Raw genomic sequence first — 23,741 nt, 5'->3', positions numbered from 1 at the left:
AGTCAAATCGCGGGAAGATTGTGAAAAGTTGCAAGAAGATATTGCGAGACTAGGAGACTGGGCATCTAAATGGCAGATGACGTTCAATGTGAGCAAGTGCAAAGTGATGCATGTGGGAAAGAGGAACCCAAACTATAGCTACGTCATGCAAGGTTCAGCGTTAGGAGTCACGGAATGAGAAAGGGACCTGGGAGTCATCATTGATGAAACGTTGAAATCTTCTGCTCAGTGTGCTGCTGCGGCTAAGAAAGCAAATAGAATGTTAGGTATTATTAGGAAAGGGATATAGTGGGATATAATGCCACTATATCGGTCCATGGTGCAACCGCACCTAGAGTATTGTGTTCAATTCTGGTCGCCGCACCTCAAAAAAGATATAGTGGAATTAGAAAAGGTGCAGAGAAGGGTGACAAAGATGATTAAGGGGATGGGATGACTTTCCTATGTTGGGGCTCTTCAGCTTGGAGAAAAGGCGGCAGAGGGGTGATATGATAGAGGTATATAAAATAATGAGTGGAGTGGAAAAGATAGATATGGAGCGTCTGTTTACGCTTTCCAAAAATACTAGGACAAGGGTGCATGCGATGAAGCTGGAGTGCAGTAAGTTTAAAAAAAATAAAGAGAAAATTTTTCTTTACTCAGCGCGTAATTCGACTCTGGAATTCGTTGCCGGAGAATGTGGTTAAGGTGGTTAGCTTAGCAGAATTTAAGAAAGGTTTGGACGGCTTCCTGAAGGAAAAGGCCATAGAATGTTATTAAATGGACGTAGGGAAAAATTCACTATTCCTGGGACAAGCAGTACAAAATGCTTTGCTCCGTGGATCTTGTCAGGTGATTGTGACCTGGATTGGCCACTGTCGGAGACAGGGTGCTGGGCTAGATGGACCTTTGGTCTGTCCCAGTGTGGCGATGCTTATGTCTTATGTCCATCCACCTGCTGGAGATAGAAGATACTAAGGAGCTGAGCTGCTAGCAGGGAGTTATGTAGTGGTGTTCAGTTCTGTATTTTCTAACTCCACCTGATGGTCGATGGACGTAACTACCCACATGTCCTGGAATAGTGGGAATGAACATAATGGAAAGAGGCATTAGAATATTCTTGGCCTTATTTTGTATCCCTTTCCTAATAATTCCTAGCATCCTGTTTGCTTCTTTGGTCACAGCCGCACACTGGGCAGAAGATTTCAGCATATTGTCTACAATGACACATAGATGTTTTTCTTGAGTGCTGACTACTAAGGTGGACCCTAGCATCAGGTAACTATGATTCGGATTATTCTTCCCAATATGCATCACTTTGTATTTGTCCACACTAAATTTCAGTTGCCATTTGGATGCCCAGTCTTCCAGTTTCCTAAGGTCTTCATGTAATATTTCACAATCCAAATGCATTTTGACAACTTTGAATAGTTTTGAGTTATCTGCAAATTTAATCACCTCACTCGTTCTAATTTCCAGATCATTTATACATATGTTAAATAGCATCAGTTCCAGTACAGATCCCTGCAGCACTCCACTATTCACTCTCCTCCATTGAGAAAAATGACCATTTAACCCTACCCTCTGTTTGTCCAATAACCAATTCTTAATCCAGAGAAGAACATTGCCTCCTATCTGTCGTGTCTTTGAGTTCTTGTGCCCAGATGGAGCAACGGGCCGAAGACTCGAACTGGCACTCAGTTGGGCAGCCGAGCAACCCCAAGGCTTCACCTGCAGTGACCGCCGTTCCCCGAGAGTTGAGCCCTCAGGTGCAGGCAGCCAACAGGATTTCAGGATACGAACCGGGGTCAGATGGCAGCCAATAGCAGGCAGCGTGGATGCTGGGTCAAGCAGCAAGCAGAGAGTAGTCTGGATACAAGCAGGGGTCGGGTCAGGTAGCAAGCAGGAAGTAGTCTGGATTCAAGCAGGGGTCGGGTCAGGCAGCAAGCAGAGAGTAGTCTGGATTCAAGCAGGGGTCGGGTCAGGCAGCAAGCAGAGAGTAGTCTGGATTCAAGCAGGGGTCGGGTCAGGCAGCAAGCAGAGAGTAGTATGGATTCAAGCAGGGGTCGGGTCAGGCAGCAAGCAGAGAGTAGTCTGGATTCAAGCAGGGGTCGAGTCAGGCAGCAAGCAGAGAGTAGTCTGGATTCAAGCAGGGGTCGAGTCAGGCAGCAAGCAGAGAATAGTCTGGATTCAAGCAGGGGTCGAGTCAGGCAGCAAGCACAGAGTAGTCTGGATTCAAGCAGGGGTCGAGTCAAGCAGCAAGCAGATAGCAACCTGAAACTAGATGCAACACAGTCAATCACCTACCGAGGTAGAAGCCGAAGCAACGAGTGAAGAGGGGACGCTCCTTAAGTAGCCCTCCCCATCAGGAATCCCGAGATCAGCTGAGCAGGGGAATCTCCATTGGTAAACCCACCGAGGGGGAGGATTTAGACAGCAAGGAGCCAATCCCTGCAAGGTAGGAGGCAGGGCGAAGATCCGGAATCGAGGAGCCTGGCCCGAATCGGGCATGCTATACAACAGCCTCCCAACGCGACCCCCCCCCTCGTGACCCTCCGGCGAGGCCCTGCCCCAAAACACCCTCCGAGCGCTGGTTCGGCCCGAAATGACCGGCGCTTCACACCCGGTGACCCGACCAGCTAGCGAGGCCCTGGAGCCCCCTAGGAGCGCCAGCTCAGTCAAGATGGCCGGCGCTCCACCCCCCCCCCCCCCCCCCCGAGGACGCGACCCACATGGAGGGACCCGCCGAAGGAGAAACGCTAAGTGAGGAGTGTGACACTATCCCATGACTTTTTAATTTTCTCTAGACACTGAACAAATTCTTCAGGACTGCTTGACCAAACTGGCTATCAAGTCGGGTATTCTGCTCAAGGCAGTAATGAGATGTGAATGTGTGTAAAATCTCCTGTACTGAGGCTGACCTCAAGTGAACCATCAATGTAACCATGGCTCTGTCATAATGAAATATAAAAAAGATGCGAGTTGCCAATGGCAATGTTGAGAAAAATTAAATTTATTCACCACATTATTTAAAATAAGCCCGACACGGCCGCGTTTTGCCCTCCTAAAGGGCTGCGTCAGGGGCTAGCATATAACAACCCAGTGGTGCAGTAAAACCATTTCCACCTACTGGACTAAAACAACTCCTCTCCTGAGAAGCAACAGATAATTTTAAGTCTATTATCTTTTTCAAGACAGTTTACTCAAATGGAACCAAGGCAGGTGTCTTAGATCTAGTAAGTGTTTGCAACTGAGAAGGTTCATAGAAAAATATATGAACTATCTCAAAATTGAACTAGGCACTTGCAAGAGAATTAGAGGAAAAAGTTTCCACCCAAGAAGAAAACGTTCTGCATCACTGAAAAAAAATGGTTTCCTCCTTTCTTGAATCTTTCTAAAAAGATCTGGATAAATCTATAGTTTCGATCCAAAAAGTTGGAGTTCATATGACAAAAATAAAAGTGCATTATTGAATTTCTATCTTTGGCAAACACAAAAGACACAATTAAAGTAGATCTTTTAGACACTAACTACCTGGAGGATTCCAGTAAACCAGTGACATTCAAGAGTCTTCAGAAATTCCACCTGCACTCTCAGTCTTTTTTCAGGGAACATAATAGATATTGTTCAAAGGGGGCACTGTGGATTCAGGAAAACTCATAGTCTCCTTCAAATAGCTGTAAAACAGATATTCTTCATAATTTAATATTTAAACCCATACAATGGCCCATTTTGGTGGGCTGGAGACATAATGGCCACCGTTCTCACCATGATCAGTAATCCCACAGCTCATGCTGACCCCTTGGGCAAAATGCAGCCTCAACTCGGGACTCCCCTGAGTGTTCCCCACCTTTTGGGGATGCTCCTAATAGAGCCCCATCACATGCAGGGCATAAAACTGGTGGCACTGCTCTTCCACCAGTTCCCCCAGATTCCAAATCAGTGAGCTCCCAGTACAGACCCAGCCCTCAACTCACTGAAGAATGTGAGGAGATTTTGGTCCAATTGTTCTCCACCATCTCCCCACCAATGCTCAGCCCTGAACTGCAGGCTGCTTTCCCTGAGGCCTCTCTTTTTTTTTTTTTTTTTTTTAACTATTTCTCTAGCTAAGGAAATAAAGATGTGAAGCCTTTTTTTTTTTTTTTTTAAAGCTCTGCAGAAGCACCAGTGGGAGGGGTTGAGACAGGATTGGAATACATACTACACCGGCCTCTGAGTGTGGTCCCCTGGGAACTGCTACTAATCTGTCATAGAACACAGGGTGTTAGAAGGAAAAGAAAGTCACCTCCAAGCTCTACTGAGGGTATGGACTGTGATCTGAACCCCAAGGGCAGACAGTCAAGGGACTCGATCTCAGGGACCACAGACCATACACAGCAAACCAGGTTATTGGGCCCAAACACATCTACCAGCTGCAGTAGTCCACCTACACCATCTGCTAAAGTTAGAAAAAATACTGAAGGTTTCCAGACTGCATCAGCCTTTATACCAGTGAATTCACTGGAACCGTTCAGTTTCTCTGTCTCTATCTGCAGGTAGTGGGAAACAACTTACTTGTTTGGACTGGTGTAGCAGGATAAGGAGTATTTATTTAATAAAAAAAAAGTTATTATCATATACCTGCTAGCAAATTACTCCTAGGCGAATTCTGTGCAACACAGAATTTATGCAAAGTCCCCTCCTACATAGGATCTGCATTTGACACAGGATCAGTTCATATTGCCAAAAGGCAACTGCACATTCTAACTCCTTCCCCCAAAATCCCCTTCCTGGTTCCTCTACCCTATGCTGATCAGGCTGCAAGAAAAGAGTGGCTGCACACTGGACCACATCCCACTTCTCTGCCACCAGTAAGGAGATTGGGGAAGGTAGTTGAAATAGAAAGGCTTGGGTGACTGAAAAATCCAAATAAAACTGATAAACAACAAAAATGTTTGGGATAGAAGTAGGTACCTAACTGGGATGGACAGTGCAAGAGGGCTAACTAGGGAAAGTGAGAAAGATTGCTGAGGGTATATGCCAGAAGGGGAGGTGGGTGGCAGAGCTAGGAGTTTGGGGGGGATGGAAAGAGAGCTGGTAGCCTCACAGAGGCTTAGATATGGAAAAATTATGTTCTCACCTGATAATTTTCTGTCCTTTAATCATATCAGACCAGTCCAGACTAATGGGTTGTGTCCATCTACCAGCGGAAGGAGACAGAGAAAATAGTTCCAAGTAAACCACCCCTTAAGGGTATCGTTCAGCCTGGAATGTTCAGTATTTCAAATAGCCAAGCAATGGTGCTCTGAAGTCTAGAAGAAAACACAGTTAATACCAAACAAACTCTTGGAGCCAATATGCAGAACCTCACTGTTCCTGCTTGGCCGAAGGCAACTGCAACCTCCCCTCACAGTAAAGTAAGCAGGAGGGAATGGTCCATACTGAGCTTGCTGAAGCACATAGAGATCTACCCCTGAATCTGGGGAAAGAACTCCGTGATACCAAGTAACAGGAGTCATACAGAGCTGGCACAACAACAAGTGGCAGGAGATTGAATAGAGAAGATGAAGTAGGCAGTGCTGTAGGACATCCCAGCATATTGAAGCGTCATGGAACAGCCAGGGATACCTAAAGGAAACAACACTCTGACAGACATTAGCCAGGGAGGGCATCTGGACTGGTCTGGTATGATTAAAGGAAAGAAAATTATCAGGTAAGAACATAATTTTTCCTTCCTTGTCATCTATACCAGACCAGTCCAGACTAATAGGATGTAGCAAAGCAGTTTCCCAAATAGGTGGGGGGAGAAAAGAAGAATGCAGAAGGTTGAAAAATCAACAAAGCTATACACACAGCAAAAAAATGATCAGCAGAAAAGGATTCAAATATCCGAACCACCAGGCTACCAAAATGGAACAGAGTTAGACACTAGAAAAGGAACTGAAGCCGTAGGACATAAAACCAATGTCCTGAGCAAAAGAAAAATCACATACCCTGTCCCGAGAGTAGTAAAAGAAGCAGCAAAAAATACTCATGCAAAAGGACCCCCCTCGGAAGGAAGGCAACAGTTCTATACGAGCAACAAGGAGAAGAACTGTCTATCCTAGACCAGGATCCACTTCTCCAAACCCTGGCAGGACAAAGACTAACTTCCAAACCTGCCGGTCTGTCTTGAGTGCAAGATGGTCGGACGAAGCGACCCTAACTAGTACTAGGAGTACGCAACCCCAAACAGTGCGCCACACTTCATAGAAGAAAGGAAGCAAGGCCCAGGAACCACCCAGACCCGCGCCCAGTGAGAGAATCAAACTCCACAGAACAAGAAGAGACTCCAGAGTTGACAGAACCAACTAACTGGAGTGCTAGTCTCTCCAGAACCATGAAGAAAAAGGACAGCAGCATACCAGGGTACAACCATAGAAAACATCAGGTCATTCCATGTCAGGTGGTCTGGTGGTCCCTGCGCGAAGGCTGCAGTATGGGGTCAAACAGATTACTATATCTCAGCAAGTACTGCATCGGCGAACGTAAAACTTTACCAATGTTCATTGGGGACATGTATGAATGTTCACAGAAAATTTCATCGAAATCCATGATGGTCGCTTATGGATGAAAGAACAGAGCCAAGAGAACAAAAGGAGACAAAAAGAGAGTCGAGAGCCACACTGTAGAGAAAAGACCCCCAAGATGCCAAGAGGTCACAAAAGGAGCAGAGACTAATTCAAACTCCAGCAATGGAGAAGCTTCGCGCCAGCCACCAAGAGGCTACGGCAAGAAAAGGTGCCACCTGAATGGTAGCTAACAGGAGACGACAGTCTTGTCTAGCAGTCTAAACTGCGGTATGCTACAGCTGCTGAGAAGTTACTGTATCCAACCCGCAGAAAAAAACTGTGGTTGACCGAAAAAGTGAAACCGTGCCCAACAGGCAAAGGTGAAAATATGCTCCACAGTCAGAGACTGAACTGTGCTCAAGGGACAGAAAAGAAGCTGCGCTCATCAGGCAGAGTAGGATCAGTGCTCAACGAGAACAAACGGATTTGCACTCAAAGCACACAAACTGAGCCACACACCATGGGCAGAGAAAGAGTTACACACCTCTGACAAAGATAGAAATGCACTGAACAAGCAGAGTAACAGTCAGAGGATGAGCAGTGCCCCACTGAAAGAGCTGGATGTTAGAAGTACCTGCAGAACTGAAGCTGCGGTAGCGGTGGAACTGTGTATATAACGCAGACAAGGAGCTGCTTTCCACAAGCAAACAAAGAGCTGCGCTCCGGACGCCAGCAAGGAGCTGCGCTCCTGACACCTGGAAGGGACTGCGATCCAGACGCCAGCAAGGAGCAGCGCTCCATGTGCCGACAAGGAGCTATGCTTCCTACGCAGACAAGAACCTGTGTAGCACCTGCAGTCACAGAGCTGTGCTCCACTTCACCCAATTTGCAGAGAAGAGTTGTGCTAAACATACAGAGATGAAGCTACACTCAACAGGTGGAGGAGCTGTACTCTGCACGCAGACAGGGAGCTATGTTCCATACGCAAAGAGAGAGCTGCATGCCACACACAGACAAGGAGCTGCGTTCCACAGGCAGACACAGAGCTGTGTTCTACACGCAGACACAGGACCATGCCCCACGCTGAGACCTGCAGAGCAAGAACTACACTCAACATGAGAGAATGGAGCTGCGTTCAACATGCAGAGCTGAAAGGTTGCAGAATAAGCAGCGAAGGAACACATGCCATGATAGAGCTGTCCTCAACATACAGCGATGGAGCTAAAGCCAACCTGGAACTGTGGAACTGTGCCCAGAATGCAGCGATGGAGCCGTGCCCAATATGGAATGGAGGAACTGCATGGAATAATGAAGCTGTGCTCAACATGAAGCGATGGAGCCGTGCTCAACATGGAGCGATGGAGCCGTGCTCAACATGAAGCGATGGAGCCGTGCTCAACATGAAGCGATGGAGCCGTGCTCAACATGGAGCGATGGAGCTGTGCTCAACAAGCAAAATGCATAGATGGAGTCCCGGGGAACAGCCAGAGAAGAAGGTGCTGCCAGGAGGCCAACAAGAAAGGAGCACAACTTGTGGGAATGCAGACCTGGCGCTGCACTCCCCTGGCCCAGAGGAACTAAAACTTCAAGAAGAGAAAGCCCCCAAGAGACACTCTCGGCCCTGAAGTGGTCTCTGAGCCACGACCGCCCTCCTAGGCAACCGATATGGAGCAGCAGTCAACGTAGAGAAAGAACTCCCACCAAGAGGGAGGTAAGCATCATGGAGCTGGAATCCTCAGACCATAGGGAGCAAAATGCAGCCGTAAGGCAGTGAGGAAGAAACAACTCTTGCCAGGCCAGGAACAAAGAGGATGCTGGCCACTAACACCAAACTGAGGAAAAACCAGCTAAGGGAGAGTCAAACTCCAGACCTAGAACAGATCCACTTCCCTGCAGAAAAGTAGAGAAAAGCGCACAGCTAAGAGGCAATAATCCAGATGCACAGCAATAGATCTGCTCAGCAGGAAAGAACTGCGTCCCTTACAGAAAAAGGAAGGAGTGCCAAATGTGCCAGGAGAGAGGCGCCTGAAACTAGAAAAGGCAAATCCACCTGTGCCAGGCTAAACCTCCCGCCTGAAAGCAAGGGAAGCAAGGAAGAGCTGTGGCAAACTAGTCCTAAAAAGGCACATTCCCGTAAAGAGACAATGAACTGAGTCCAAGCAAAAGAATGGCAAGAATGGCGCTCCCGAGGGTACTCAGAAGAGGGATTTGAGCTAGCAGTTCCAGACCAAGGGCAACTCGGACCCCCACCAGAAGGAAAGTACCCTGCAGACAAACCAGAGCAGACAGAAGGGATCCATGGGGCCAAGAGAACCAGAACCTCCCTACAGAAGGGAGGAAAACCTGCTGCCAAAACAAGAATCAAATAGCAGGGGTGTCTCAAGCAAGATGCCAGAAGCAGCAGAGACCAGACAGTCTGGAAAAGACCTGACCAATAGCCGCTTAAGCCTGACAGGAATGAAAAAATAGCCCTGGACTAAAAAGACTGAGCCTGCAGCCAAACGTACCCAGTGACAGACTTCCCCCACTTTAGAAATGGCAGACTAAGACCTCTGAAACGCAAAGGTACAAGTTCCAGCAACGGGGCTGCCCTCTGAACCAGCTGCCATCTAGGACCGTGAAGAGGAAAAAAAACAACCAAGTTTTGTGATCCAGACACGAGCGAGCCATGTCCCACAAAAAAAAATCAAAGCAACTGGTACCAGCTCAGAAGGGTCCAAGATCAGAATCAGATGCCGGCCAGCGAAATTCAAAGAAATTTCGCAAGCGGCCCCCTAGAATACACTGTCAAAGGCGGGAAAATAAATCAGGTAACAGGCAAGAGAAAGAAGGAAAAACAAAGTTTCTTCTTCTTTTTTATTTTTAACAAACAACCTTCATGACTAGTGACAGGAATTAAAAAAGGTTTACCTCAGAGGCAGAAAAGGAGGGAAAAACAGTTTCCTTTTTTTTTTTTTTTTTTAAATAAACAACCTTCTTTACTAGTGACAAGAATTAAAAAAGGTTTACCTCAGAGGCAGAAAAGGAGGGAAAAACTGTTTCCTTTTTTTTTTTTTATAAACAACCTTCTTCACTAGTGACAGAATAAAGGTTTACCTCAGAGGCAGAAAAGGAGGGAAAAGGTAAAATTATGTATCATACCTGATAATTTTCTTTCCATTAATCATAGCTGATCAATCCATAGACTGGTGGGTTGTGTCCATCTACCAGCAGGTGGAGATAGAGAGCAATCCTTTTGCCTCCCTATATGTGGTCATGTGCTGCCGGAAACTCCTCAGTATGTCGATATCCAAGCTCCATCCGCAGGACTCAGCACTTAGAGAATTACACCCACAAAGGGACACTCTGCCCAGCTCACCACCGCCGAAACGGGGGAGGGGAATTAACCCAGCTCATCCCCACACAAGTGGGGGAGGGGAATCCGTCCAGCTCATCCCCGCGGAGCGGGGGAGGGACACCACACCCGCCGATGCGGGGGGATCTGGCTTATCCTGCAACCGCAACCGCGGGAGGAGCTGACTGACCCTAACACTGCCGAAGCGGGAGGGGTACAAAACTGCCCTACAACCGCCCGAAGCGGGAGGGAACGCCGGCAGAATTTAGGTCTCAATCCAGCCCCGTAAAACGGAGGGGAGAGGAATGCAGCAGCTCACTGTAACACAAACTCGTCTCAACTCTTGAAGAATCCAATTGAAAAAACTTGAACACGAAGTCCTCCTGAACTGAAGACTAAACTTGCACCTGAAATGCAACCAGAATATAAACAGTACAGATATCTGGGAGGGGCTATGGATTGATCAGCTATGATTAATGGAAAGAAAATTATCAGGTATGATACATAATTTTACCTTCCATATCATCAAGCTGATCAATCCATAGACTGGTGGGATGTACCGAAGCAGTACTCACCCAGGACGGGACATAGAAATCCCTGACCGCAACACTGAAGCTCCAAACCGGGCCTCCGCCCGAGCAGCCACAGTCAAGCGGTAATGCCTGGAGAAGGTATGGGCCGATGCCCAAGTTGCCGCCTTGCAAATCTCTTCCAAGGAGACGGACCCGGCCTCTGCCATCGAGGCCGCCTGAGCTCTAGTGGAGTGAGCCTTCAGCTGGATAGGCGGCACCTTCCCCGTGGCCACATAAGCCGCTGCAATGGCTTCCTTGACCCATCTTGCCACTGTAGGCTTAGCAGCCTGCAGACCCTTACGAGGACCTGCAAACAGGACAAACAGATGTATTCCTCTGGGTAGTCCTCCCTACGAAAGGATGGGAGACAGAGCTGCTGATTCATATGGAAGCGAGAAACAATCTTGGGCAGGAAGGAAGGCACTGTGCGAATAGACACTCCTGCCTCAGTGAACTGCAGAAAAGGCTCTTGACAAGAGAGCGCCTGGAGCTCGGAAACTCTTCTGGCTGAAGTGATAGCCACCAAAAAGACTGCTTTCAACGTCAGGTCTTTCAGAGATGCCCTGGACAAGGGTTCAAAAGGCGGCTTCTGCAAGGCTCTTAGTACCAGATTGAGATTCCACGCAGGCACCACTGAGTGCAGAGGAGGGCGCAGGTGATTAACTCCCTTGAGAAAACGCACCACATCTGGCTGCGAAGCCAGGGAAGCACCCTTCAGGCGACTCCTGAAACAAGCCAGAGCCGCAACCTGGACTTTAAGGGAACTGAGCGACAGGCCTTTCTCCAGACCTTCTTGCAGGAACGCCAACACTGAAGAAATCGGAGCAGTGAAGGGAGAAAGTGAGCCTGCTTCACACCACGCTGCAAAGGTACGCCAAACCCTGGCGTAAGCAGTAGAAGTAGAGCGCTTCCTCGCTCTCAGCATAGTGGCGATGACCTTGTCTGAGAAGCCCTTCTTCCTCAGACGCTGCCTCTCAATAGCCAGGCCGTAAGACCAAAGGGGGAGGGATCCTCCATCACCACGGGACCCTGATGCAACAGGCCCTGCTCCGCTGGCAGTCGCAGAGGTTCGTCCACTGAGAGCCTGATCAAGTCCGCATACCAGGGACGTCTGGGCCAGTCCGGACCCACCAGGATTACCCTGCCCGGATGCTTTGCCACCCGGTCTAGCACCCTGCCCAACATGGGCCAGGGCGGGAACACATAGAGAAGCTCCTGTGTTGGCCACTGTTGGAGGAGAGCATCTACTCCCAGAGATCGAGGGTCCCGGCCTCTGCTGAAAAAGCGCGGCACTTGGCAATTGGCCGATGACGCCATCAGATCTAGGCACGGCTGGCCCCAGCGCTTCGTGATGTCCAAGAACGCATGAGCCGATAGCTGCCACTCTCCGGGATCCAAGGTATGGCGACTGAGAAAGTCCGCCTTGACATTCATGACTCCGGCAATGTGGGCCGCTGACAGCTGTTCCAGGTTCGCTTCCGCCCACTGGCAAAGATTCATAGCCTCCTTGGCTAGAGGGGCGCTCTTGGTACCTCCCTGGCGGTTGACATAGGCCACAGCCGTGGCATTGTCCGACAGGACCCGTACTGGCTTCAGCGCCAGTACCGGGAGGAACTCCAAAAGCGCAAACCGAATGGCTCTGAGTTCCAGGAGGTTGATAGACCACTTTGCCTCTGCAGGAGACCAAAGCCCCTGCGCTGTCCTTCCCAAGCAGTGGGCTCCCCAGCCCAACAAAGAGGCGTCCGTCGTGACCACAATCCACTCCGGGGTCACAAGAGGCATTCCTGCAGACAACTTGTCTGTCTTCAGCCACCAGCTCAGCGCCTTGCGCACTGCTGGGTCCAAGGGAAGGCGCACAGCATAATCCTCCGACACTGGAGTCCAGCTGCAGCAGAGAGTGTTGGAGTGGTCTCATATGAGCCCTGGCCCAGGGCACTACTTCCATCGTGGCCGTCATAGAGCCCAACAGCTGCACATAGTCCCAAGCCCGAAGAGGAGAGGCTACTAGGAACTGGTCCACCTGAGCCTGAAGTTTGACAATCCGATTGTCCGGCAGGAACACTCTGCCCACTTGGGTGTCGAAACGAACTCCCAGATACTCCAGGGACTGAGTCGGGCGCAGCTGGCTTTTCTCCCAGTTGATGATCCATCCCAGGGAGCTCAAAAGAGCAATCACCCGGTCCACAGCTTGGCCGCACTCTGTATAAGGGGGGGCTCGGATCAACCAGTCGTCCAGATAAGGATGGACTTGGACTCCTTCCTTTCTCAGGAAGGCCACGATGACCACCATTACTTTGGAGAAGGTCCGCGGAGCAGTAGCCAACCCGAACGGGAGGGCTCTGAACTGGAAGTGTCGGCCCAGGACTGCAAAACGCAGAAAGCGTTGATGAGGAGGCCAGATGGGAATATGCAAATACGCTTCCTTGATGTCCAAGGATGCCAGGAACTCCCCTGCCTTCACTGCCGCTATAACAGAGCTGAGAGTCTCCATGCGAAAGTGCCGAACTTTCAAGGCCCGATTGACCCCTTTGAGGTCGAGGATAGGCCGGACAGAACCTCCTTTCTTTGGTACCACAAAGTAAATGGAGTAACGTCCCTTGCCAAGCTGATTTACTGGCACCGAAACGACCGCGCCCAGGCGGATCAGATTGTCCAAAGTCTGCTGCACTGCCACAGCTTTGACCGGAGACTTGCAGGGAGAGAGTACAAACCCGTCTCTTAAGGGTCGGCAGAACTCTAGCTTGTAGCCTTCTCTGATGACTTCCAGCACCCAAGCGTCTGAAGTTACTCTGGTCCACTCGCCCAGAAACGAGGACAGCCGTCCTCCAATCTGCACTGGGGCGTGGACCAAGGCCCCGTCATTGGGTACGAGACCCTGGGGGAGGACCGGAGGGCGCACCTCCGGGACGGCGGTCTCTGCGAAAGGAATGCTGCTTGGGGGAGAAGTTCCTCTTGAAGGAAGAGGGGGCAGAAGAGCCCGACCTGCCCGGGCGGTACCGACGGGCTTCCTGAAACCGTCCTCTGGAGGTACCGGGGCGAGTACTGGCCCGAGCCCTGACCTCTGGCAACCTCTTGCCCTTAGACGTGCCGAGATCGGTCATGATTTTGTCCAGCTCGACCCCAAAGAGCAGCTTGCCTTTAAAAGGCAATTTAGCCAGGCGGGACTTAGAGGCGTGGTCAGCAGACCAATACTTCAGCCAAAGCCACCGCCGCGCAGAGATTGTCTGAGCCATTCCTTTAGCCGAGGCTCTCAAGACATCATACAGCAAGTCTGCCAAATAGGCCAAGCCCGATTCCAGGGCCGAGGAAGGATCCGAGGGGGAAGCCCGCTGCACCAAAGTCAGGCACGCCCTAGCCACATAGGAGCCGCACACTGAGGCCTGCAAACTTAAAGCAGCCGCCTCAAAGGACGACCTTAAGGCCGCCTCCAATCTTCTGTCTTGGGCGTCCTTTAGGGCCGTGCCACCTTCCACCGGCAACGCCGTTTTCTTAGTCACCGCAGTGATTAAAGAATCCACGGTAGGCCACAGAAAGGCCTCACGTTCACCTTCAGGCAAAGGATAGAGGCGGGACATAGCCCTAGCCACTTTGAGGCTCGCTTCCGGGACATCCCATTGAGCTGAAATCAAGGTGTGCATGGCATCATGCACGTGGAAGGTTCTAGGCGGGCGCTTCGTCCCCAGCACAATGGCGGAGCCAACAGGGGCTGAGGGAGAGACGTCCTCCGGAGAGGAAATCTTCAAAATGCTCATGGCCTGCAAAAACAGGTTGGGCAAATCCTCTGAGCGAAAGATCCCGCTGCAGAGGGGTCATCCGCTCCATCCGAGCGGGGATCCGTCTCCTCCAAGGAATCCCCAAAGGACTGTTGGGAGAACTCTGATACGCTGCCCTCATCTACATCGGAGGAGACAGTCCTCCAAGGCCTGGGAATCCACCCGAGGGCGTTTACTTCCGGGGGCCTCAACCTCTTTATCAAATGAGGGAGCAGGGGCAGCGTTTTGCATAAGGAAGGCCTGATGCAGCAGCAAAATAAACTCGGGGGAGAAACCCCCCAGACTGTGCACTTCCGCAGCCTGGGCCACAGCCCTAGACGTACCCTCAATCGGCGCTCGCAAGAGCGGGGGAGAGACATGCTGCGCATCCAAGATGGCGTCCGGCGTGACACTCCGCGAAGGAGCCGCGCGGGAAGAACGGCGCTTAACTTTAGCCGCTTTTTTGCCGTCGCCCAAATTAAGGGCGTTCATGGCATTAACGTCTCCCACCTCAAGGGCGGCCCAAGAAGAAGCCGTCCGAGCAGCGTGGCCGGCCAAGATGGCGGAGGCGAGCAGCGGGGGATGGGCGTTTATGGCGGGAAAAACCGCCACACTGGAGGAAGAACCGGAACACTCATCGGTCTCCAAACTGTCACCCAACAAGGGCGAATCAGGCTTTAAGACCCCCGCATCCCCTCTAGAAGCGCACACGCGATCCGGGGAGCGATTCTTTGCGCCCTCGCCCTCCGACGCCATAGGCCACGTGGAGATCAATCGGGGAACCCCCTGCCCGCTACAAAAAGGTTAAAATTACCTGCTTTCCGCTCCGAGCTGTAACGAACTGGTGTCCCAGTGAGTAGCTGCAATAAACGTTTAAATAAACGTTGAAATAAACGCCCTTAAGGACGTCCAAAATTTTTTTTTTTTTTTTTTTAAACGGAGCCAGTGGGAGGGGGGAGAAAAGGAGGGACCTGGCACCACCAGGTTTGCACTTGCTCAAGAAGAGCCCTCAACCCCAAGCACTCAACAAAACCTAAAAATTAGGCTTGGAGGCCTAGCCAGAGCTGCTGCTGTGTGTGACCACCACCTGCTGAGATAGAGAACATACTGAGGAGTTTCCGGCAGCACATGACCACATATAGGGAGGCAAAAGGATTGCTCTCTATCTCCACCTGCTGGTAGATGGACACAACCCACCAGTCTATGGATTGATCAGCTTGATGATATGGAAAACAAAGTTTCCTTTTTTTTATTTTTTATAAACAACCTTCTTCACTAGTGACAAGAATACATAAAGGCTTACCTCAGAGGCAGAAATTCAAATATACCTACCACCACAGAAGAGAAGAAACCCACAGGGGAGACAAGATACTCCATGCTACAATCAACCATCACCCTGCTAGAAAGACAGCCAGGGGAGGAAGGGGAGGGGAGGGAACCAGGGTCATTGGATATCACCCTAGCTGGCAGATGAGGAACTCAGGACCACTGAATATCATCTAAAACTAGCCCCAACATGGCTACCAGCACACCCCTGGCTCCGTCACCAGAAGAATCTGGGACAGGAGCTACCAGCCAGCAATCCAGAGCAGCTGAACAATCCGTCCACCATCCGCTAGGAGACAGAGAAAATACTGAACATTCCTGGCTGCACGATACCCTTAAGGGGCAGTTTACTTGAAACTATTTTCTCTGTCTCCTTCCGCTGGTAGATGGACACAACCCATTAGTCTGGACTGGTTTGGTATAGATGACAAGGAAAGAAAGAGAATGAAAGAGCACAGCATGGGAAAATGTTGGGAGGAGGGAAAGACTGAACTAGGGGAGAGAGTGTAAAGTAGGATCAAAGAAAATGGAGGGGTTCCACCTGTAGGGGGAGGGAGATCAAATTTGAGAAAGGGCTCATGCTGAAGTTAGAGAGAGCGAGCTGTGGAGGGTCAAGCCTGAGGAGTGGAAAAGCTGGGAGCATGTCAAGCCTGGGACAACAAGGAGCCAGACTTTATGGTGAGGGAATTCCATACAAAAAATATATATATATATATATCATACACAGAATTAGCTGAACAGAATCTTTCCGGGAGTAGTATATGGAACTCCTTATATACATTCATTTTGTAAAAATCTTTGAATTCTAAAATTACCATATACTTTATGCAACTGCACATATGTTATGCAAAAGCAATACAAAAGACAATAATTCAACACATGTAGAAATGATACATAATTACCTGGAGAAGAAACTCTATCACGATACTTTGGAACATTATCATCCAGTGTTTGAAGCATGACCCACATAGTGAAGGTAAAGAGTCCAGCTAGGAAGCCATAGAACACCAAGTAGAAGAGCAGGATTAAAGCTGAAGGAGGAAACAAAGGTCAGATTGGAACTGCAATTAGTTCTTAGCTCTCTGTCCCAACACTCATCCCAAAATTGGTACATTGGTAAAATTGTTGCATAATACATACACAAACCTCTTATATTAGATAAGTTTTTAAACCTAGGATTGGTTTGCCTCAGATGAGACTGAAGAACTTAACAGTCAAGCACTTAATATTGTATCCCTGATTTCAACCTGTGCTCCATGCCCCCTCCAGACAATGTTTCTCCGTAGTCTTTTAAGGAGCAGAGTATACAGAGACATTATCATCTCCTACTCTATTATTGAGCAGCATAAAAGCAAAGATATTACTCAAGAGGAAGAGGCCAGAAGATGAAACACAAATATAGAGTATGCATTTTAACTCAAAATAAATTTACTAAAGAGTAAATTTCATTTGTCTCAATTAAGACTGTAAGCCCTCTCTGTGGAAGAGGCCTATCTACTGTCTTGAATTACAGCACACATTGAACTTGGGATTGGAAAGACAAATTCACAATCCAAAAGTAAATCACTGTATAGTAAATCCATAAAAGTTTTGAATTTGGTCTTCACCATAAAAGATAGTGGGAGCACATACCATGATCAAAAAATGTTCAGAGGACCTATGAAAAGCAGTAGCTAATGCTCACCTGTGTGGACAAGGTTACAAGACCACTGCTAAATTATATCAGGCTCCATCCATCCATTTTAGCTAGATGGTTTACAAATGGGAAAAGCTGGAGACTATAGTAACTTCAAGATCAAACAGAAAAAATCATCCACAAAGTCACAATGTATCCAAACTAATATGTAAAATCTGCAAGGCTCTCGTACCACAGGGCTTGATAAAAATAAGTAAGATTTATTCTTACTGTACACCACCTTAAGTGAATTCCTTCAAAAAGGTGGTAAATAAATCCTAGTAAATAAAATAAATGTGAATGGTGTTCATTGGAAGACAGCTAGAAGAAACCACTGCTGCTCTCAGCTTTGCCAAACAGAACCTAAATGACTTTTGGAGTAATGTTCTTTGTACAGATGTGTCAAAAAAGTTACTTTTTCAGTCAGCAACTCAAACAGTTTGTTTGGCAAAAACCAAACACTGCCTTTTAAAGAAATAATCTCTTCCTGTCAAGCATGATAGTGCAGGTATGATGTGAGGCTGTCTTACTGCAATAGGATTTGGATGGTTTGCCATCATTGATAAACCATGAATTCAGCTTATAATCAGAGAATTCTAGAGGAGAATGTCAGCCATCTGTCATGAGCTGAAGCTGGTAAGACAACACCCCAAATATTCAATTAAATTTGCTATAGAAAGACTGAAGAGGAACTTGTGTTTTCAGTTGACCAAATCACATTTCTAGCCCACATCACAATTTTTATGAAGTTTGGTACTATTAGTGGTAGCTGAACACAGTTTTAAGCAATTGTTGGCTTCAGGGCACTTGCTGCCTTTTTTATTGGGTTACATTTACTTCCTATTATTGGAGTGTGTAATGACATCACTAGCATGTGTAAATGATCTTGGATTATACTTCCTGGAACGCATGGCATTCTTAGGTTATTTTTAGCGTTTTTCAGTTTTTAAAAATTGGAACATTGATACAGTTTGGGTGGCAGAATGTTCACCTACCAATTTAGAATATTTGTGGTGGTTTGGGGTTTAATCAGTGACTCTTATTTTAAACCCCAGGGGGTACTTTGATACTATTTTGTATTATTTTTAATTTTAACAATCCCTCTGAGTTTATATTTTAAGACTTAATGAAGCATGTAAGAAACTATAAGTTTGATATTTAACAAAGAAGCTTCACCTTTGACCTTGTAAGCTGTAAAGCTGCATACCAGTTAGTGACAGCAGATTCACTGCAACAGGCTGCCATTATGCTGTCCCTTTGCTACAGTACTGATAAATGCATGGTTTCAGAAGCCATTAAGGGCCCTGTTTATTAAGCCGCACTAGCGTTTTTAGCGCGTGGTAAATGGTAGAGTTGCCCATATGTTCCTATGGGCAACTTAGCGTTTAGCACATCCTAATCATTAGTGTGCTAAAAATGCTAATGCGCCCTTAGCGCTGCTTAGTAAACAGAGCCCTTAGTCTTTATACTAGTGTCTATATTATTTTTGACTTGTTCTCTCACTAACAGGTTCTTTTTTTGTTTTTACTTTTAGTCAAGTAGGTAACATGGATTAAATACACCGCTTAGGTAGGTTTTGGTTTCTTCGCCAGCATTTTTATGACTTTTTTATTGGTTTACGATTAAGATTTAAGTGCTTTTTGTATTATGTTTTTATATTAATTAACATTTGTATGTACTATTTTCATAATTTAGATTTGACATTTATTTTTGAGTTACCACCATGTATATACTTTCAGTTGTCCGTTTCATTTACATTAACATGTTTTTATGCCCAACTGATTATGGTGATTTATTGTTTTATTTGTTACTAGTTTTCTATGCTCCTGACACAGCCCTTGTGTGGGCAAAACACTGTCATGTTGGGCTAGTTGTTTTATTAAGCTGTGGTGAATAAACTCCTTGGACGTTTTCTTGGTGATCTGCTTCTAATAATTTGTCTTGACTTATCTGTTTCCTGAACAAAAATTTGCCTGGTTATGAATTTATCTTTCAACATCTGGCAGCAGAGAAATAAAATTCTTTATTTAAACAGATAGCTGGTTCTAGCACATATCGTCCAACCTTCTTGGAGCAGTATACCCTATTTTAATTTTCTTGCATCTTAATCCTTATACTGTGTAGATTTACCTCTCAACAATAAAGAAACAGTAAAGAGATCGGATTACAGAAGATGTGTTAGGGGTCACCTCTTCTTGTACACCCCCGGGAAATGCAACAGGAACCATAGAAAATGATGACAGTTCAAGGTCTAATGAGTCTACTCATCCATAGCTATTATTCCTTCCTTCCTCACCTTAGAAACCCTCTGTGCTTGTCCCTTGTTTTCTTGAATTCAGATATAGTCTTCATCTCCATCACCACCATCAGAAGGCCATTTCGCACATCCCCCACTTTTCATAAACTATCTCCTTAGATTACTCCTTAGTTTATCCACTTTCACCTTCATCATATGCCCTCTTGCTCCAGAGCTTCCTTTCAACTGAAAAGGACTCACCTTCTGTGCATTTATGCCATGGAGGTATTTTAAATATCTACCTTATCTCCTCTCTTCCACCTTTCTGCCATACTGAGATCTCTAACTCTTGTCGCCGTATGCTTTATGATGAAGATCACTGATCATTTTAGCAGCTGACCTCTGGACTGACTCCATCCTGTTTATACCCTTTTTTAAAGGTGTGGTCTCCAAAATTGTACACAGCACTCTAATTGGGGTCTCACCACAAACTTATGCAGAGGCACCATCGCCTCCTTTTTCCTGCTGGCCATTCCTCTCCCTATGCAACCAAACATCCTTCTGGCTTTCACCATCGCCTTTTCTACACGTCTGGCCACTTTAAGATCATCAGATACAATCGTTGCCAAGTCCCACTCTTTTTTCATGCACAGATTTTCACCCCATAAATGGTACCACTCCCTTCAGTTTTTGCAATCCAAGTGCCTGCATGTCTTGTTTTTTAGCATTACATCATAGCTGTCAAATTCTGGACAATTCAAGTTTCACTAGATCCCTTCTCGTGTTATCCACATCATCCAGAGTATTTACATTAATGCAGATTTGATATCATCTGCAAAGAGGCAAACCTTATCACATAAAACCAAACTTTGCAGCACACCATTTGTAACATCCCTTTCCTTAATGTGAACTCCATTTACCACTAGCCTTTAACACCTTCCACTCAAACCAGTTTCTAACCAAATCAGTCAATTTAGGGCCTATACTGAGGGCACAAAGTTTTATTTATAAGTCACCTATGCAAAATCATGTCAAAGGTTTTCCCTAAAATCTAAATACACCACATCAAGTGCCCTTTCTCAATCCAACTTTCTAGTCACCCAAATAAATTAATTAAATTAGTCTGACAAGACCTACCTCTAGTAAAAACATTTTGCTTCAGGTCCTGCAATCCACTGGATTCCAGAAACTTCACTATCCTGTTTTAGAAGTGTTTCCTTTAATTTGCTCACCACAGACGTCAGACTAACAAGCCTGTAGTTCCCAACCTCCTCCTCCTTGCTTCTGTGGAGAAGGACCACAACTACCCTTTTTCAGTCCCCTGGGACCATGCCCTTCTATGGGCTTTAGTCCAGCTCCAGACAAAAGGCCAAGAATCTCTAGCAGTACAAAGTATACAGTGCGTTTCACCCTCATGGGCATGTGGTTTAGGACTGGAAGGACTATTGACTAGTTAACGTAAAACTCCTTTAGGAAAGAACTTTGGATGGGTGCATAGAACCACTCTATTTAAAAAAAATTTATTATAAGGCGAGATCAGTCACTAGGGCCTGGAGCTCACTCACCCTGCATGCTGAAGTAAACCACCATCTAAAATTAGATTACCAGATCCGGTTCTTCAAGTGGCAGGTATGTAGTGCTCAAAAGGAGCATTCATTAGCTGGGTAAGAATAACAGTGATAACAGTGAGGTCCCATAACATTCTGGGAGGCTTCAAAATTAGCAAGCTCCTCATAGAGCTTATCATTGATGGGCAAAGGGTAAACCCGATTGCGCTAGAGTGAATCCTTACTGAATTTAGTCTTGAGACCTGCCTCTAATAGATATAGGTATTCAAGCAATTTTTTTTGTTTAGGGCAAGCGAAAGGATCTATGGTCTTGCCTTCAAACCAGATGGCATACCCATACCCAAGGAGGTTTAATTGACAGGGGGTGGTGTCATGTCAGAAGGCTGAAGCAGTAGTCGCAATCTTAGCTCAAAACAAACTTTAAGCAAAGACTTGAATATAAGCTCCCATTGCCAATATTCAAAGGAAGCCCCCAATGCAATTTCCCATTGGTTTATGATAAGCTAGAAGGGCCCTATATATTCTGGAAATACAACCCCTATGTGCTCCACTCACCATTGCCCGCTCCAATGATGTCTCAGTCAGACTCAGCTCACCCTTAGCTCACCTAACAATAAAATCCCGCACCTGCTGGTACTGAAATGCATGAAAATCCGGGAGCCCATATTCCTCTTGATTATCCTGAAATGATATAAATTCTCCTTCCCCCCCAAATTTGACCCAGTGTACACAGACCCATCCTCTCCCATGAGCGAAAAGTAGGGATCTATACCCCCCGGAGCAAACTGTGTAGCAAATCGAATGTACATGTGCAAAAAATACTTTCGCCCTGGAAAAACTTTCTTCCAGAGTGCTGCCCAGATCAACAAGGGCCAACGGAGGAGTGGCAGGGCTTCAAGAGCCACCTTTCTCAAGAGTTGGTCCGGCAATCAAGGGATAGCCCTCAGAGGATAGGTGGCAAGCACTATTTGCTCAATGGATTGCCAAATCTTTTTTTTTTTTTTTTTTAATTTATAAAGTTTATTGCAAAAACAGAATATCACAACTGCGTTATAACATAACTTAACACTCCATTTCTCATAATATTATAACAATGCTTCTCTATATTTTATACATTTTCTCCCTCCCCTCCCCTCCCTCCTCCCTCTCCCTCCCTCACCTCCCCCTCCCCCTCCCCCCCCCTTCTTTTAATCCTCAGGATATTATATCAGCTTCTTCTTATTCCGTATCTTTCAAGAGTTCTTGTAATTGTGTCCATTCTTTTGCTTCAGAATTGTATCTCCCTATTCTTTTGTCTGTTAATTTATCCAACTCTATGAGCTCCCTTAATTTAACTTTCCAATCAGTCTTTGTGGGCCCCAGTTTACTTTTCCAATGGCGTGCTATACCCGTTTTCGCTGCTGCTAGCCCTATCCGTTTAACTCTTTGTTGCCATTTTTGCCCTCTGTGATTTCCCCACCCTAGTAAGCACCATTTAGGTTCATGAGGAAAGGGAATCTCCAAGACCATTGATAATTCGTTCACAATGTCTTTCCAATACTCTTGTATCTGGCCACATTCCCACCATATATGGTAGAATGTACCTTTCCCTTTCCCACACCTCCAGCATTCCGCAGAGGCTCCTGAGTACATTTTATTAATTTTTTCTGGTGTATAGTACCATCTACTTAGTATCTTGTACGCATTTTCTTTGATCAGCACACAAACTGATGTTTTCTTAACTTCGGTACACACCCTCCTCCATTCGGTCTCACTTAATGTCTGTCCCATGTCTTTTTCCCATGCTTCCATAAAAGCATGTTTTCTAAAAGTTTGGCCCCGAAGGTGCCCATATACCTTGGAGATTCCCCTGCCTGACACATCAATTTCTCCCCATAGATTTTCGAATTTCTCATGATCTACTGGTGGGTGTTTTATCCATTTTTCTGTTATAATAAAGTGTTGGACTTGCATGTATGCGTATTTATCTGTCTCTTGTAATTCATATTTCTCTTGGAGTTCTTCAAATGCCCTTATGTGACCTCCATCCATTAAGTCACGAAATCTGATCAGACCCTTCTGAAACCATGTGGAGAAGACCCTTGATTCTTTCCCCGCTGGGAATCCCTCCTCCTGTGTGATCCACGCATATGAGGATCTCTGTTGTGTCCCCCTTAATTTCTTTTTTAAGGTACCCCAAAGTGTTAGTAAATGTGTTATAAACGGGTTTAGAGTCAGTTTTCCATAACTTTGTTCAGGGAGGGAGGCCCACAGAAGACCCTCCAAATATCCCTCTCTGACAAACACTTGTTCTAATGTGGTTATATGTGACAAGTCTACCTTACACCATTCTGCTATTTGTGTGATTTGTCCTGCCCAGTAGTACCATTGCATGTTTGGCATTTCTCTTCCTCCTTCCTGTACTCTTCCCCACATTATCCTCTTGGGTAACCTGGCCGGCTTTCTCCCCCAGGCAAATTTCCCTAATTCTGATTGCAATCTTGTCAACTCTCTGATCGGTACTGGGATAGGTAGTGTCTGAAACAAAAATAGAAGTCTTGGCAGGATATTCATTTTTATTACTGCTATTCGCCCCCACCACGACAGCCATCCTGACCCCCATCTATTCAAATCCCTCCTCACTGAGCTAAGCAGGGGTTCATAATTCCAAGCATATAGATTCTGTAAATCTTTGGGAATTTTTATTCATAAATACCGGAAACCCAGTTCCGTTATTTTAAAATTGCACCTTTCCTTCAGATATTTACACTCTGCCTCTGTTATTGTAAT

General features: G+C 46.7%; 1 protein-coding gene across 2 annotated transcripts in view; it reads right to left on the bottom strand.

Moving 5' to 3' along the window:
- Window positions 1-23,741, bottom strand: part of ATP1B3 (ATPase Na+/K+ transporting subunit beta 3) — a 141,839-nt gene that overhangs the window by 77,709 nt on the left and 40,389 nt on the right. For both annotated transcript variants that reach the window (XM_030216675.1, XM_030216677.1), the window contains exon 2: window positions 16,396-16,524. In XM_030216675.1, coding sequence (XP_030072535.1) covers window positions 16,396-16,524 — 129 coding nt within the window. The remainder of the gene's footprint in view (window positions 1-16,395; window positions 16,525-23,741) is intronic.

The sequence above is a fragment of the Microcaecilia unicolor genome, chromosome 10, assembly GCF_901765095.1.
Source record: "Microcaecilia unicolor chromosome 10, aMicUni1.1, whole genome shotgun sequence".
In the NCBI taxonomy this organism is placed as follows: Eukaryota; Metazoa; Chordata; class Amphibia; order Gymnophiona; family Siphonopidae; genus Microcaecilia; species Microcaecilia unicolor.
Note: the sequence above shows the minus strand (reverse complement) of the source record. Positions and strands in the feature narration are given on the sequence as shown.